Here is a 17880-nt window from a genome sequence, read left to right as displayed (position 1 = left end):
CATGGACTGCAGCACACCAGGCTCCCTTGTCCATCACCATCTCCTGGTGTTTGCTCAAACTTATGTCCATTGAGTCAGTAATGCCATCCAACCATCTTTCTCTGTTACCTCCTCCTTTGCCCCCTCTCTGTTGCCTTCAATCTTTCCCAGCATCACAGTCTTTTCTAATAAGTCAGTTCTTCGCATTAGGTGGCCAAAGTATTGGAGCTTCAGTTTCAACATCAGTCCTTCCAATGAATATTCAGGGTTGATTTCCTTTAGGATTGACTGGTTTGATCTCCTTGTAGCCCAAGGGACTCTCATGAGTCTTCTCTAATATCACAGTTTGAAAGTATCAATTCTTTGGCGCTCAGCCTTCTTTATGGTCCAACTCTCACATCCATACATGACTATTAGAAAAACCATAGCTTTGACTATATGGACCTTTGTCTCTGCTTTTTAATACACTGTCTAGGTTTGTCATAGTTTTTCTTCCAAGGAGCAAGCATTTTTTAATTTCATGGCTGCAGTCACCATCTGCAATGATTTTGGAGCCGAACAAAATAAAGTCTCTCACTGTTTCCATTGTTTACCCATCTATTTCCCATGAAATGATGGGACCAAATGCCATGATCTTAGTTTTCTGAATGTTGAGTTTTAAGCCAACTTTTTCACTCTCCTCTTTCACTTTCATCAAGAGGCTCTTTAGTTCCTCTTCACTTTCTGCCATTAGGGTGGTGTAATCTGTGTATCTGAGGTTATTGATATTTCTCCCAGCAATCTTAATTTCAGCTTGTGCTTCATCCAGCCTGGCATTTCGCACAATGTACTCTGCATATAAGTTAAATAAGGAGGGAGACATTATACAGCCTTAACATGAGCTCCCTGTTTCTTGGACTATCCAACAGAGTTCTCTGCCAGAATCTTTGTGACCCCATAGACTATAGACAACCAGGCTCCTCTGTTCATGGAATTCTCCAGACAAGAATACTGGAATGGGTTGCCATGCTGTCTCCAGGGCATCTTCCCAACCCAGGGATCGAACCTGGGTCTCATGCATTATAGGCAAACTCTTTACCCTGAGCCACAACCACTAACTTATGAAATGAGTATTATTAACCTCTCTACTTTACTTTAAAGGAAACAGGCTCAAAATTTTGGTGGGGGTATGTCCTAGTTAACAAGACTTATACATTTGGAGCCAGGGTCCAAACCTATATAAGTCTAACTTCAAGACTTACAGTCTCTCCACACTGATCTTCTGTGTAAGTGGAAGAAATACCATCTCTGCCTCTTGGTTTTGAGGAACCTCAAAAGGCTCCCTCACGTGCCTACTCCAAGGATTCCATTACCCAGGACCTGAGATGTGTAGGGTCCTTGGGCAGCAGGACTGGGAAGGCCCCAGGAAGGAGCAGCTGGGATGAGGGAGGAGAGACTGGATCCCCTTGGGCTCACCTCCAGCCATGTGAGGGCAGTGAACGCTGGAAGCCAAGGGAGGACCTGGTTTAAAGGTATCCCAAGAGGCTCAGTAGTAAAGAATCTGCCTGCCAATGCAGGACACAAGAGACATGGGTTTGATCCCTGGGTCAGGAAGATCCCCTGGAGGAGGGCATGGCAACCCACACAGTATTCTTGTCTGGAAAATTCTATGGACAGAGGAGCCTGGCGGGCTACAGCCCATGGGGTTGCACAGTCAGACATGACTGAGCATGCGTGCACCAGTCGGGGGTGTGGAAAGCACTGAGGACCTCTCTCTGCAGCCGCACAGCTTTCTCTCAGGCTGACCCAGAACACGGAACACACGTATCTCAGCTAAAGTGTGCCAGTCGATGGGCCTGCCCACTTTGGATAAGTTTTCTCCTCAGTCTCCTCGCAGTCATCTGCCATCTGCATTGGCCCTACACTTTCAAAACCTGATTCAAGCTTGGAGAGAAAATACATGCATGAAGTACTGGCTTTTTAAAAGGATGCCCAGTGGCAAGTGGTGTGGCTCACTTGCCAGAGGCCTTGTCAAACTGTGGGGCTCCCCTGAACTGCAGGCAGGGAACCCCAGCCCAGGACCCTGCTGTCCCTCAGGGAATTCCCCCACCCAGGGGCAGGCATCCTTCTATAGCATTTCTGGCAGAGAGCCCTGATGGACAGTCCCAGAAACAGGGAGCTACATCATAAGAGATGGATGCCACTATTGGATAGAACTGTTGCAAATTCTGGTGAGAAATATGCTGAGACTACTGTTACCTCCTACACAGAAGTGTGAGTTACTATTTAAATTTGAAAATAAGTACCTGAAGAAATAGATTGCAATGGAACCCCACTCCAGTACTCTTGCCTGGAAAATCCCATGGATGGAGGAGCCTGGTAGGCTGCAGTCCACGGGGTCGCTGAGAGTTGGACACGACTGAGCGACTTCACTTTCACTTTTCACTTTCATGCACTGGAAAAGGAAATGGCAACCCACTCCAGTGCTCTTGCCTGGAGAATCCCAGGGACGGGGGAGCCTGGTGGGCTGCCAGACGTCTATGGGGTCGCACAGAGTCGGACACAACTGAAGCGACTTAGCAGCAGCAGCATATACCATTTTATCTAAATGCTTGAAAATACTATCTTTTCATTTTTGAAATTGCTAGAAACTTTCTCTAAGTGACATTCAAAATATTTATACTGCAAAGGATAATCTGAACCTTTTCTATTTTCAGAAGCCATTTGTATCTGAAAGGAAGGACATCAATGATGTTGGGGCCCTGACTTATTTTAATGGCAAAGTAATTATCTGTACAAATGTACTGAGTCTTCTAATACCATTAGGATCACTGACCGACAAGACAACCTCCATTAGTGTCAAGCGACTGCATTGAAATAGCATATTTTTAGCTTTAGCCTGTACAAATTTCGTTCTATTTGAGCCAGAAAGAATTCTAATATATAAACTAGCACTTGAAAAACAAATACACCATAGGATCAATATAATTATGGATTTCTCCCCAAATTACCACTCCATTAGGTGATTTCAGAAACCAAAATGAAGTTAAATAAAGCAATAACTTATAAAGCAGCAGAGATTCCTCAAAGTAAAAGCTAATAGTTACTGAATGCCTACTATGTGCCAGGCACAGTGCTCACAGTTGTTTTCACCTTTGCAAATCTGCCAAAGGCTGATTTCACCCTATATTACAGATTGAAAAAAAAAAAAAAATGAAAGACTTGAGTTTAAACACCTTGCCCAAGATGACAGTTAGTGCTCCCACTGTAATTCGATCCCAGATCCCTCAGAGCCAAGAGCCCACATCCTCACTGCTGCTGAAGCCATGCCTCTCATACGCGGAGGGGATTGGACACACGCTGAAGATAGAATCAACTGATATATTCAATATCCTAAGAAAAACTATAATGGAAAACAATATAAAAAAGAAAAAAATACATATATAACTGAATCACTTTGCTCTACAGCAGAAATTAACACAGCTTTGTAAATCAACTGTTAGTCACTCAGAAGTGTCCGACTCTTTGCGACCCCATGGACTGTAGCCCACCATGCTCCTCTGTCCATGGGATCTCCCAGGCAAGAATCCTGGAGTGGATAGCCATTCCCTTCTCCAGGGGATCTTCCTGACCCAAGGACTGAACTATCTTCAATAAAAAAAAAAAAAAAGATCAGAACATGAATCACCTGCGGCAGGAAATGCAAAACAGAGGCTTCAGCAAAGCAGTTTATTTCTCTGGAACGCAGAGGCAAGTAGTCTGGGGGCTCACAGGGTTCTTCAGAGTGTCAAGGACGGCACTTTTCTGTGAGGACTCATGGTCCCAGATGGGAAGCTGGAAGCTCGTCATTACCCGTTCATTTAACCTGGTGGAGGAAGGAATACGGACCTCCCAAGTCTTTGAGGACATGTTCCCAAAGTTGCTCAGATCACTGGCCAGAACTTACTGACACCTGGCAGCACGAGAGGCTGGGAAGGTAACCTTTAGATCCTAGGTGGCCTGCACCCAATTAAAAATCAGAATTGTAAGAGGGAGGGAATTGAGAAAGACAAGTAACAGCCTCTGCCAGTGAGCCCATGGAATACGCCAGCAATAAAATGTAGACCTGAAATCCTTCATCTCCCCTTCCGTGCATTTTCTGTTAACAAGAAATGGACCACTAATTTGTATTTCTCTGGATATTTGAAGTATTTAATGAAAACATGGTACTAGAGTAATAAATCCTCATTGCCACTGCTCAGAATTCAATCAGTGCTAACATCTTCCTTCAGATCTTAGTAAGAAGTCTTGGCTCAGATGGGGAGCCTTTCCCTCCCTTTCCGAGGCAACTGCTTTTCTGAATGATGTGTTTTCCACTGATGGTTCTGTATTTTCTCCTTATAAATAACAATAGTACTTTAAAAAAACTACATATAAGTGGCATACATATCACCTTCTGATATCTTGTTTTCATTCAATATCTTTTTAAGGGCCAGCCACTGATGCTACATATCAAGTCCACTCATTTTAACTGTTCATTTGCCGTCTAATTATCCATTATGCAATTGATTTCTTTTCTTGTTCATGGAAATGTAGGGTCCATCTCCAAATTTTCCCAGACACAAGCAATTCAGCTGTAACCAGCCACTAAGTCTTCTTGTCCACCTGCACATGGGTTCCTTAGAGTGCTGCTTCTCAAGCTGCAAGGAGTCAACCGAGAAGTCTTGTTAACCTCAAACTCACTCAGCAGTTCTGGGGTGGGTCCTGGGTGACAGTCCCCGTGCTGTAACTCTGCAGACACTGTGAGCCTCTGAGACTACCCTGGAGTTGTCAAGTCAGGGGGTTCATCTTCCACTGTCATAGACACCATCACTTTGAAGTGACTGTTCTCATTTCTCCATTCTTGGCAACACTGGATCCTGTGAGACTTTTTTGCCTTTTGCCCATCTGAACACCTGAAACGACTAAGTCGTATTTCCCTGATTATCATTGATAATGATCCCCTTTTCACAGTTTGACTACTCAAGCTTTTTCTGGTCATATATTTTACCCATCTTTCTAATGCAGCAGTTCTAAGTGTGATCTGAGGACCTTGGGAGATCTAGGGACGCTCATAAGGTCCTTCTTCATCCAATTTCCTATCCACAGGAGGCTCAATTTTCTTCATATACTTTCACCAAAACAGAGAGCAACAGACTGACTGCAGAAGCAGAATGAGAACCCAGCTGTTTTCTATTAAGCCAAACGTTAAAGAAATCTTCAGAAATGTAAAACAAATGCCTCTCTTCTCATTAAACTTTCATTTTGAAAAAGTTGCTTTCCATAAGTGTTATTTAACATGTATTGTTTTAAATAAGTTAATACTTTCAAAATTCCTCTATTTTAATTTCTAATAGAGTAACTATCAATAGATATAATCTACCAACAAAAAACCAGTTTGAGCTTCTCAACTGTTAAAAGGGGTCTTGAACTTTCAGAACTACTTCATATTAATGCATAGCTGTTAACTGCTCACTGACTTATAGGAGGTTCTTTTGTCTTTAATGTATTTGGGATACTAATCTTTTGTCAGTTACATGTATCATAAACATTTTCTCCCAGATTGAGTGAGGCTTGTCTTTTTACTTATGGTGCTTATTGTTCTGCAGATAGGCAGAACATTTTGATGAACATTTCATTTTGATGCAATCTTACTTTCCTATAGTATTGGGCTTTTGATAAGGATACTGCTCCTATTTTGAAACAGGGAAACTCACTGGACTTTATGGAGAACCCAAGCTTTGGTATCATTGAATGGATTATGGAGAGGAAAAAAATGGGATTTCCCCAACACTCTCCTTCCAGAACCAACAGGCAATGTATCTTCCACACCTGAACTAACGTCAATCAAGATAATAGTTACCACTGGATTTAAATAAGATCAATGTAAAATATGAGCTCGGATATTTTTAAATATTCTGCTCTGCCTCAGACAAAACTGAATGTCTGTGAGTCACCAAAAATAATATTTTACCCTTGACATATGTTTCTATTTTCCTCTTCAGAAGTAGATTGGAAATTCCCTTAAAACTTAAAGCACATTTAATTCAGCACATATACTGCTATCTGCAAATATTTTAACTGGAAAAGGTTTAATTTATCCAAATTCAACAACACTGTGTGTAAAGTTTTTTCATTTAAAAAAACATTTTCACATATACTGTTGTATTTGATCTTAATAATAATCCTGTGTGATAAATGGAGACAATATTATTAAGTAACAACTGAGACATAAGCAACGTGAAGTTTAGAGAAGTTAAATAACTTAGCAGCACACACAGGATGAGATGTAAAACCTAATTTCCCAAGATTTCTTAAAAAGCATGATTTTTGACAATCAGAATAAAACTGACAAGTAACCCCAAACGATCTTCACATGTAGTAGGAATAAATTTAAATACACCTGCAAGGTTGGTTGGAGAAGGCAATGGCACCCCACTCCAGTACTCTTGCCTGGAAAATCCCATGGACGGAGGAGCCTGGTAGGCTGCAGTCCATGGGGTCATTAGGAGTTGGACACGACTGAGCGACTTCACTTTCAATTTCATGCACTGGAGAAGGAAATGGCAACCCACTTCAGTGGTCTTGCCTGGAGAATCCCAGGGATAGAGGAGCCTGGTGGGCTGCCGTCTATGGGGTCGCACAGAGTGGGACATGACTGAAGCGATTTAGCAGCAGCAGCAGCAGCAGGGTTGGTGACTGCATGGAAAGCAAAGGAGGTCTGAAGGGTATCTGCAGGACACTATCTGCCTTCCCAGATGACATCCAATTCTTTACTGACGATAAATAACCTGTGACTAATACGCCCTCCCGTTCATTAATATCCCTATTCATGATTATGACCAATTCATCTTGCTCAAATTACAGGAAGATGGTGAGTGTTCAGATGAAACTTGAGAGGAAAAGACCAAAGACAGAAAACTGGCTGGTATTTCCCCTAAAGGGACCAAGAAATGAAGGAAAACAATTAGAAAGAATTAGCAATAAGTTAGATAGAGGAGAAGGTAAAGAAAATAAACACCTATCTAAAATGAAAAAGATAAAAGAATTCAGCCAAAAATGCATATTTTTAAGTCCATCGCACAAAATGGATCCATATCATCAATATCATCCATGAACAGTTCATAAAAACTTGCCATCAGGGACCCTGTTTTAGAGTTTATGCATAACTAAAGACTGGTTCATTTGATGATTCAAGGATATATAGAGAGAATTAACCTCACTGAGATCAGCCCTGGGATTTCTTTGGAAGGAATGATGCTAAAGCTGAAACTCCAGTACTTTGGCCACCTCATGAGAAGAGCTGACTCACTGGAAAAGACTCTGATGCTGGGAGGGATTGAGGGCAAGAGGAGAAGGGGACGACAGAGGATGAGATGGCTGGATGGCATCACTGACTCGATGGACGTGAGTCTGAGTGAACTCCGGGAGTTGGTGATGGACAGGGAGGCCTGGTGTACTGCGATTCATGGGGTCGCAGAGTCGGACACGACTGAGTGACTGATCTGATCTGATCTGAACCTCACTGAACAGCAAGTATATATTTCAAAGTGAGTGAGTTCAAAACTACTTTCAAGTTCAGCTAAAAACACCGCCTATTTAATCCATCCTAAAACCTGACTCGTCACTGATCCATGTACTCGACCACACTCATAAAGATTCTCCCTATTTCTTTTGATTTAATATTCATCCTTCCTAAAGAACAGATGGCATGAATAGCAGCCCTGGAGAACAATCTTTCATTTAAAAAGTTTCTCTCCATTGAATGATGAAAAAACAAAAAACTTCTGAAAACAGTGAAAAAAAAAATCTAAGGAAGAATATTCTCTATTAAAGAGTCAGAATTCATTGTGAACCATGGGCCACCTGAATTCATCATGCTTTATACCTGCCACTGTGCACATTTATGAGGAGGAAGCACCCTATGAATTAATTTGTTTCAACTCTATGAGTCAAATCAGGGTGCAAAACCAAAAGATATATCCTATTGATAATTACTAGTAAAATCTCAAGTTAAACAGATATACCTTGAAGAAATACTATTGTTGAAAAACAACCGTATATGTTCAATTAGTTTCCATTTATCATTATCGTCCGGGGGGGAAATGCATTAATCAACAACAGGTTATTTAGCAATGGTTTTAAAATCAGAACTGGAGTCATGGTATCAGGTGGAAAAAAATCCATGACGATTTTAAAATGATCTGAGTCATCAACAGATCATGAAGCAGAACAACACAGAAGCATTGAATCATATAAAAATACTTCATGTGAAATTCACAAAATAAAGCAGAAAGGAGAATTTGTATGTGTTAAAATAATTTAATTCTCCCTGTACATTTCTGTCCACATGAGCCAACAAAAGTCAAGAAAGCATACTTTACAATATTTACCTGTTTTCGGACATTCAAGTCAATTTCAGATGGCAAAAGTAGAATTCGGTCACTAATGACATGTTTAAAAAATATATATTAAACAAAAAAAAAAGTTTTTACAGGATAAAAAATAATTTTCCACAATGCAATAAATTGCAGATCACTGAAATTTTAACTCTTTAGATGACTTCAGTTCAGTTTTTGGTTTCAAAAGCTAGAGACAACTGAAAGAAAAAAGCATTGGCAGAATTTCTATCTGTTTTTACGTTTCTCTTTCTTGTTTCGACTGTTTGTTACACTGTTCAAAGATGTTGAGGATGAAGGTGCTCTTGCATGACCAGTGGCCTTTAGATGATCAAAAAGTTTATTCCGGGATGGAAATTCACTATGGCAGGTTGTACAGCTGATAAGCACATCACTCTGAGAAGGGGGGAAAAAAAATCATAAATAAAAGCAAGTGTTATTATCTGAGAGCAATGTTTTCATGTTGAGATTAAATATCAAGCAATTGCAAAATAACAAGACAGACTCAGCAGAGGCAACTGTTCTTGGAAGCTGAGTTCCATTAAGCAATACCATCAACTCTAAGGGTCCTGAGAATTCAAGAGCACACGCCATAAGGATAAGGCCCCGGATTTCAAAGTAATGAAAACACAATAGTAACTGTTCTGGTATAATCTGATATGTTCAGTGTGCCTCTGTTTACTATAAAGAAAAAAACGTCAGTGGCACATATATTCGGAATAAATTTTCCATTCATCAAGGAAAACCGCTGATGGAGCCATCGCATGCAGCAGGTGAAGGGTTCACCAGGTACACACTTAAATCCTTAGATTAGAATCAAGAATGTAGATTACACTGTTTAAACAACAAGGTCCACTGAAAAGCTGCCAATATTCTTTGGACCTACCATTGTCTGTGGTTCAGCAGGCACTCTGACAGACTTTTTAGTATCTTTGGCTTTCTTTCCTTTGGGTTTAGAAACACTGGAAAATAAATGAAAGAATTCAGACTAATTCAATAATAACGCACCGCCCTTTCAACTGTCATCTAGAACCCAAGAAGATTCAAAAGAGTAACATGCATTTTAAAGAAAAATTCATTCATTTTAATGGCCAAGTGAATTAATTTTCACATCTCAAATGAACAACTTTAAAAAACAACTTTAGAGGTAACATTAAATACCAAATTTGATACAAAAAATAAGGAATTTACTTAAAAGTTGAAACACAAGATAAAGCAAGCCCTCTAAAATATCTTTGAACTTTTATTCAGCATACTTTTGTAAAAAAAAAAAAAAAAAGTAAGTACTTAATACTCCATTTACTGAAGCAAACCATCTTCATGGCCAACCAGCAGTGCTCACAAATAATCTATGACATTAAGAGACAACTTGTTAAACCTGATTCAGCTGATGATAAACATTTCACCAGTTCCAAAGTGAAATGAGAAAAACAGACACTGCAATGCACTTTCATATAATTAAATTTGTTACATGTAAAGCATTTTATTAAAAGATGATGTCTTTCTGTGGATGTGATGAGTTTCTCTCCCCTGTATTCTATAATCCAGAGACTGCCAGTCGGTATATTCAGTTTCCTCCTGTTCTGCTTTAACTCCAGAACATCCCTCCACTTACTCTGCTACGTGAATGTTCATTTTCCTCAGTGCTCTCATACCCCTCATTGGTGCTAGCCAAACTGAGTGCAACTGTGTTTACAGAACAGATGGGATGGCTTATAACCAATGACTTAAAATGCTGTCAAGCACTTCATAAGGATACAGTTCTTCAGTCAGAACCTAGGAGTCTGTATTAAGTTACGTGGTCTATACATTCAAAGATGCTGACAAATGGGGCTCCCCTGGTGGCTCAGTGGTAAAGAATCCACCTGCCAATGCAGGAGACATGGGTTCGATCTCTGATTCAGGAGGATTCCACATGCCACAAAGCAACTAAGCCTGTGAGCTGGAACTACTGACTGAGGCTGTGTTCCACAGCCCAGGAGCCACAATTACTGAGTCTACGTGCCGCAACTACTCAAGCACTCTGGAGTCCAGGCTCCACAGTGAGAGAAGCCGCTGCAATGCGGAGCCCGCACACCGCAAGTAGAGAGCAGCCTCCGCTCCCTGCAGCTAGAGGAAGAAGGCCGCACGGCAATGAAGATGCAGCATAGCCAAAAATAAATACAATAAAACCTTTTTTTAGATGCAGATAAGGAGTGTAACACAATCCTATGTAGTATTCAGCCAGCTTTGAGAATATCAAGAAAAAGACACAATGACATAAAAGGCAAAAGATTCAACATTTACAAAATAATTTACAAAATAACATCAGAGAGGCCACAAATATATCCAACAATATTTAGCATTTAGGCTAATTTGGGAAAATTTAGGATACTATTCCCAAAGAACTTACCATATTATGAAAGACAGCTACAACTCCGAAGTTAGTATCTAAGACTTTATTTCTAAAATGTACTTTAGAGGAGATATAATGTATTCATATGAATATACTCCAGAAAACTGCACTAATTTTGTATGGAGACAGTTAGTAGACTTATTGTGGTATCAATTTGTAATGTATATAAATGTCAAAATCACTGTTATATACCTGCAACTAAAATAATGTTGTATGTCAATGTTAATAAAACATACATAAGAAGAAAAAAAATGCACTCCAGACACACACACACACGTAGTAGGTGGCTAGTGTCTACGCACTGCCGAGAAGCAGCAGAGGGGACCTGCAGAAAAGCACTGGGCATCAGGATACTGGGCAGGGGGACGCGGGCTGGTGGGGCGTCTACCCCAGCTCCGCCACTCCTCAGCAGGGAAGAGGTCACCTGAATTCTGATTCTTTTTCTCACATCATTAAGTGAGGAAATGGAATTTTATTAGTGGTTGCCAAAGTCTGACTGTGAGCACTGAGTAACCCTTTTCCTCCCCCAGTGAAACCCACACAGAAGTCATATGGAAAATAAATAAAAATACTTCAGCTCTAGATGAAGGAGGTGCTCAGGGGCCTGGAACCCCACCTTTCGGTCCACCCCTCATGCGCCCAAGCAGCCCCCGAGGGATCTTTACAGGACAGCAGGGCACCACGGAACTAGCAGAGCTGGGTCCTCCACGTAGTCAGCCAGCCTTTCCACTTACCAGTTTTTGTTCTGGGGCAAGTCATTTACCCCAGACTCAGTTTCCTCGTGTATAAGATGGGGACACACACTAAGCATCAGAGTGGCTACAACCCCCTCTTCCAGCTTTCCACTCTCCAGTCTTCAAGGCACCCACACCACTCATCTCCTGAGTGAGACCTCTCCCTGGCCAACCCCGGAGGCGTGGGCAGCACCATGACTCCCGGGCATCCAGACAGCAAAGGCCCCAAGCTGGCACATCCACCCTGATGCCCTGTGCTGGGGCCGAACGCAGGCTGGCTGCCTGAGTGTGGAGGTTCGGGCAGTGATGCTTGGGTGAGTGGGGCATGGCCTTGTCTGTAGCCTTGTAGCCTCACCAAGGACTATTGACCCAGCACAAAATAAGGACTTCACCAGGATGAGAAAAACAGAAACTTGGTCCATGAAACCCCTTTCTGCTTTGGGCCATGCTGCTGAAACGTCTGAGCACACTGTCTAGCAATCTCCCTCCAACATCATCCTTGGTAGACATACACGTGTAAGAACAAGTCACAGATACATCCAACTCCCAGCGTCCATCATGGGAAAGGGTGTTTTACTTGATATATGAAAAGCCATCCTGACTACCAATATTAAGTAACTAGAAAACAACACATGACTCTGTCTTACCTTTTAGCCTCAGTTTTGGGGTCATCGCACAGTTCCACAGTCTCTGTGACCCCAACGTTTTCTTGGAGACTATCTTCTGATTCTTTGGCACTGTTTTGATTTAGGTTGGTATGTTCCGGGTCAATCTTTACTCCTTCTCCAATTCCATTTTCATTGAAATTATCATCATAGTTCTAGGTAAGAAAACATGTATGCCATTATAAAATAAATACTATAATACCACTAGTTTTTTATATCATGTTACCAAACAGCTATAATAAACAATGGTCATGTCCTATATACTCTAGTAGGAGGATTATCTTCAAGGTATAAAAAGGAGAGGCAGAAAAGAAGAATATGAATGTCCATTAGAGAAATATTAAATTAGGGGAAATTGGAAACAATCCAAATATGCAGTAAGTGAATGGTTGAACAAATGAAGGAAAACTATGGAGCTCTTCAAAGTCACATTTCCAAAGACACTGATTCAATTATGTGGGAAAAGAACACATTAGCAAAAACAGAAGAGAGAAAACTATATATAACCTTTGATTACAACTTAATTCAACATTAAGGAATATCCATAGGCAGAATTAGGGATGATATTGATAGTCTTCCATAATTTCCAAATGATCAGGCAATGAACAACTATTTTACAATTGGAAAAAAGAAAACTGCAACACACAGGCATTATACAAGAAAAAACACCTGACAAATGTATCTTCTGGCTTGCTTTTGCCTCGGGTAATGTTTTGCCACATTTGTTTTCTCCTTCTTCTCTCCCCTTGTTCCCTTTCTCTGCAAAATGTCCCCCCTTGATTCCCGCCCCCAGAACTATAAAAGCAAGCTGCAGGAAGATATCATGTCTGTCCTAAGAACATTCTCCTTCCTTTCCAGTTCCCTCTTCACACCCAAGAACTTAACACTGTCATTATCTGTTACACAATCCATATATGTATTGCAGTAATGTCCTTTTTTGCAGGGCTTCCCTGGTGCCTCAGTGGCAAAGAATCTGCCTGCCAACACAGGAGATGCGGGTTTGATCCCTGGGTCGGGAAGATCCCCTGAAGGAGGGCATGGCAACCCACTCCAGTATTCTTGCCTGAAGAATCCCATGGACAGAGGAGTCTGGTGGGCTACAGTCAATGGGGTCGCAGAAGAGTCAGACAAAACTTAGTGACTCAACAACAGTTACTTCCTCATAATTAAATTTAGGTTAAACATTTCTAGCAGGAATGTTACAGACATAATGCTGTGCCCTCAGTACATTTTATCAGGAAGCAAAGTGTCACTTTCCAGTGATTAAAGTCTCATCATTTGGTTAAGATGGTTATTGCTGGATTTTTCTACTATAAAGCACCTTTTTCCTTTTTTAATAAGTAATAAGCAGAGTATATCAGTATCTTCTTTCCTAATAACTATTTACCCCCAGGATCTAGCATCTATTGATGATTCTTATGTGAACCATTTATTATACTGGTGGGTCCAGAATAGTCCTGCCATTTGCATTTGTATTAATTCATATTCTTGGAGTGATGCCTTCCCATCTGCCTCCTTTCTCCAACTCTCTTCTTTAAGGCTCAATATAGACTCGTGATTTTTTTTTAAATAAAATCAATATGTAAAATCTGTCACCATTCTTTTTGACGACTCAAAATTTCTCATATTTGGCAAGCCCGTAAGCTGACTTCTGGATACTTCTGACTTATTCCCATAATTTTTGAATACTCCCTTTATTTCCAGCATCGATAATCCAGGCTCACTTTGTACTTTCTGTCTCGGCCCTAGAATCAGTCATTTTCCCAAGGACCAAATCCTGACTCCTTTTACTGGGGAAGGGGGCTTAGAAACGAAGATGTGTGTACTATACATGCTCACTGCCGCTGGGTATCACTGCTTCAGGGCCCTCAGCGTATACTGAGCATTTGTGTCTTGTTTATTTTTTTAACATCATACCTCCAATTCCAGTAGTACACTGATGTTCTTCTCTCCTTCCCTCAATCTATACCTGTATTTCCCTTCTCCTACAAGAGAATCTGTTTCCCGACAACATTAGTACATTTACTTATTTGCTTTATCGTATAATACACATAAAATAGTTTCAGAAATATCACACCAATATCACTAAAATATCTAAGTAAAGTTTAAGATTTTTTTCTTTTGCAGTTAATTTTGTCTTCAGAGTATGTCCCATGGATGGTGTTCAGAGTGCTGCATTCAAAGTTTCTTGCATTAATTCTTCCTTGTTGTCAGCAAGAGGGTTTTATTTGTTTACACTCAATTTCAATTTTCTGAGGTTTTCTTTCACAATCCTTGTTGGCTTATGCAAATTTTTTTGACAATACAGAAAACGCCCAACCTGAAGTTTCATGATTCTTAGTTTCTGCTGCTTTCTGCTCCTTTATCTACCTGTATGTGTCTCCACACTACCTTTCCCTTCAAAAAGAACTTAGAAAAAATCCAGGGAAAAGTGCTACAGAAAACTAGATCTGAACTGGGGCTTTCTCCCCGATACAATCAGAAAACATAGGTATCATCAAGGAATACATACACCTTTGGAGGAGAAAAATGGGGTGGTAAACTTAAGTATGGAGAAGGCAATGGCACCCCGCTCCGGTACTCTTGCCTGGAAAATCCCATGGACAAAGGAGCCTGGTAGGCTGCAGTCCATGGGGTCGCTAAGAGTCGGACACGACTGAGCAACTTCACTTTCACTTTTCACTTTCATGCATTGGAGAAGGCAATGGCAACCCACTCCAGTGTTCTTGCCTGGAGAATCCCAGCGACGGGGGAGCCTGCCATCTATGGCGTCGCACAGAGTCGGACACGACTGAAGCGACTTAGCAGCAGCAGCAGCAGCAACAGCAAACAAGTATCTTCCTTGGTAAGAGAATACAAATATATGTGCTTACTGCTGCACTCTTAGGACCTACTGGGTATAAATTCCTCTCTATTCTGTCTTTTCCAGTGGTTCCGGCACACAAGACAAAAAGTGTTCTAAACTAATGACTAGCAAGTCTTGGGTAGAAAATGACATGAATCATTTAATAAAAGTAACATACAATTTGCTGTGTGGTTTTATAACTGAGGCAAAAAGTTCCAAGTCACAGTTTTAATAGTGATTAATTCATGTGTCATGATAATTTCTGAAATATAAAACAGCTGTGCTGTGCTTAGTGGCTCAGTTGTGTCTGACTCTTTGCTACCCCTAATGGACTGTAGTCTGCCAGGCTCCTCTGTCCATGGGAATTCTCTAGGCAAGAATAATGGAGTGGGTTGCCATGTACTCCTCCAGGGAGGGGATCCTCCCAACCCAGGGATCAAATCCGGGTCTCCAACACTGCAGATGGATTTTTTACCGACTGAGCCACCAGGGAAGCCTAATACTGGAGTGGGTAGCGTAACCCTTCTCCAGGGGATCTTCCTGACCAAGGAATCGAACCAGGGTTTCCTGCATTGCAGGTGGATTCTTTACCAGCTGAGCTACCAGGGAAGCCCATAAAATAGCTAAAAATTATCAAACATAAACCATTTGGATAGACAAGCCAAATCTAAATTTTTATGAAAAATTATTAGTGCATACCTAAGTTTTCATAAAAACACATCCAATTTTTTAAAAAAACTACAGATAACATTTACTACTTAATATAAGCTAACATAATTAGATCACATTAAAACAGAACAGAAATCAATTTCATTCCCTGTAGAATCAACAAATATCCTTAGTAAAATGGACAAGCTCATTTTGTTTTTATAGGTTCAAAAAATCCAAAAAATTGTGTTACATATATTAACAACATGTATGTGTAACACAGTATGTTGTGTTACAACATATTTTTAGTTAATAATGATTCTTAAGATAGAAATTCAATATGAACCCCCAAGGTGAAATATTTAAATGACTTATTGACTTATTGAGTAACATTTTTTTCAAGAATCACAATCACTACAAGTTTCTAAGCAAATACTCCATTTTTAATCACTTTTAAAAAATTATAGTTAATTCCCAATGTTGTATTGGTTTCAGGTTTTCAGTAAAGTGATTCGGTTACATATATATTTTTCCAATTCTTTTCCAGTATGTGTTATTATAAGATATTGAATATAGTTTCCTGTGCTATATAATAGGTCCTTGTTATTTAACTATTTTATAAACAGTAGAGTATATATGTTACTCCCAAACAACTAATTTGCCTCCCCCTACCACTAATCCCATTGGCAAACACAAGCTGGAATCAAGATTGCCAGGAGAATTATCAATAACCTCAGATATGCAGATGACACCATCCTTATGGCAGAAAGTGAAGAGGAACTCAAAAGCCTCTTGATGAAAGTGAAAGTGGAGAGTGAAAAAGTTGGCTTAAAGCTCAACATTCAGAAAACGAAGATCATGGCATCCAGTCCCACCACTTCATGGGAAATAGATGGGCAAACAGTGGAAACCGTGTCAGACTTTATTTTTTTGGGCTCCAAAATCACTGCAGATGGTGACTGCAGCCATGAAATTAAAAGACGCTTACTCCTTGGAAGGAAAGTTATGACCAACCTAGATAGCATATTCAAAAGCAGAGACGTTACTTTGCCAACAAAGGTCTGTCTAGTCAAGGCTATGGTTTTTCCTGTGGTCATGTATGGATGTGAGAGTTGGACTGTGAAGAAGGCTGAGCGCTGAAGAATTGATGGTTTTGAAGTGTGGTGTTAGAGAAGACTCTTGAGAGTCCCTTGGACTGCAAGGAGATCCAACCAGTCCATTCTGAAGGAGATCAGCCCTGGGATTTCTTTGGAGGGAATGATGCTAAAGCTGAAACTTCAGTACTTTGGCCACCTCATGCAAAGAGTTGACTCATTGGAAAAGACTCTGATGCTGGGAGGGATTGGGGGCAGGAGGAGAAGGGGACGACAGAGGATGAGATGGCTGGATGGCATCACTGACTCGATGGACGTGAGTCTGAGTAAACTCCGGGAGTTGGTGATGGACAGGGAGGCCTGGCGTGCTGTGATTCATGGGGTCGCAAAGAGTCGGACATGACTGAGCGACTGAACTGAACTGAACTGAACTGAACTATAAGTTTGGTTTCTATGTCTATGAGTCTGTTTTTGTTTAGTTCATTTGTATAATTTTTTCGATTCCACATATAGGTGATACTTTATGATATTTATCTTTCTCTGACTTACTTCACTTAATCTCTAGGTCCATTCACATTGTTGCAAATGGCATTATTTCATTCTTTCTAAATAGCTGAATACTCCTCCATTGTGTATATGCACCACACCCTATTTATCCATTCATCTATTGAAGGACACTTGCTTCCATGTCTTGGCTACTATAAACAGTGCTTCTATAAACACTGGGGTGCATAGATCTCTTCAAATTAGAGTTTTCTCCAGATACATGCCCAGAAGTAGGAAAGCAAATTTTCCCTTTCCATAATCTCATTTACATTGTTGGCACAATAAACTTGGATATACAAATGATCAATCCTTTCATTTTAATATATTTATGAGGTGAATGGCTACCTTGATTTAAAAATCTTACCATCACGTGTGTCTAGATGTTTGTAATGTGATCCCTCAGTTAACCCGTATTATGAGAATGCCACATGCAAATTTTTTAAACACAGACAACAGTAACTAGGTGAACTGACCACACATATAAGGCCCTGCGTTGCAGGTGGATTCTCTATCAGCTGAGCTCCCAGGGAAGCCCGTATAACGGGGCAAAGCACTGAAAAACCAAAATATTTTCAGCT

At 40.6% G+C, this 17880-nt stretch overlaps 1 protein-coding gene across 1 annotated transcript in view; it reads right to left on the bottom strand.

Moving 5' to 3' along the window:
* Positions 1-8278: 8278 nt before the first annotated feature.
* Positions 8279-17880, bottom strand: part of DNAJC21 (DnaJ heat shock protein family (Hsp40) member C21) — a 27064-nt gene continuing 17462 nt past the window's right edge. Inside the window, exons 10-12 of the mRNA XM_086361354.1 lie at positions 12152-12324; positions 9262-9337; positions 8279-8771 (exon numbers count right to left, since the gene is read on the bottom strand). Coding sequence (XP_086217480.1) covers positions 8604-8771; positions 9262-9337; positions 12152-12324 — 417 coding nt within the window. The 3' untranslated portion in view covers positions 8279-8603. The remainder of the gene's footprint in view (positions 8772-9261; positions 9338-12151; positions 12325-17880) is intronic.

Source organism: Bos grunniens, chromosome 20 (genome assembly GCF_055505025.1).
Source record: "Bos grunniens cultivar Pamir isolate PY7600 chromosome 20, Bosgru_T2T1.0, whole genome shotgun sequence".
NCBI classification, from domain to species: Eukaryota; Metazoa; Chordata; class Mammalia; order Artiodactyla; family Bovidae; genus Bos; species Bos grunniens.
The sequence above is the reverse complement of the archived record's forward strand: the minus strand, read 5'-3'. Positions and strand labels throughout refer to the sequence as shown.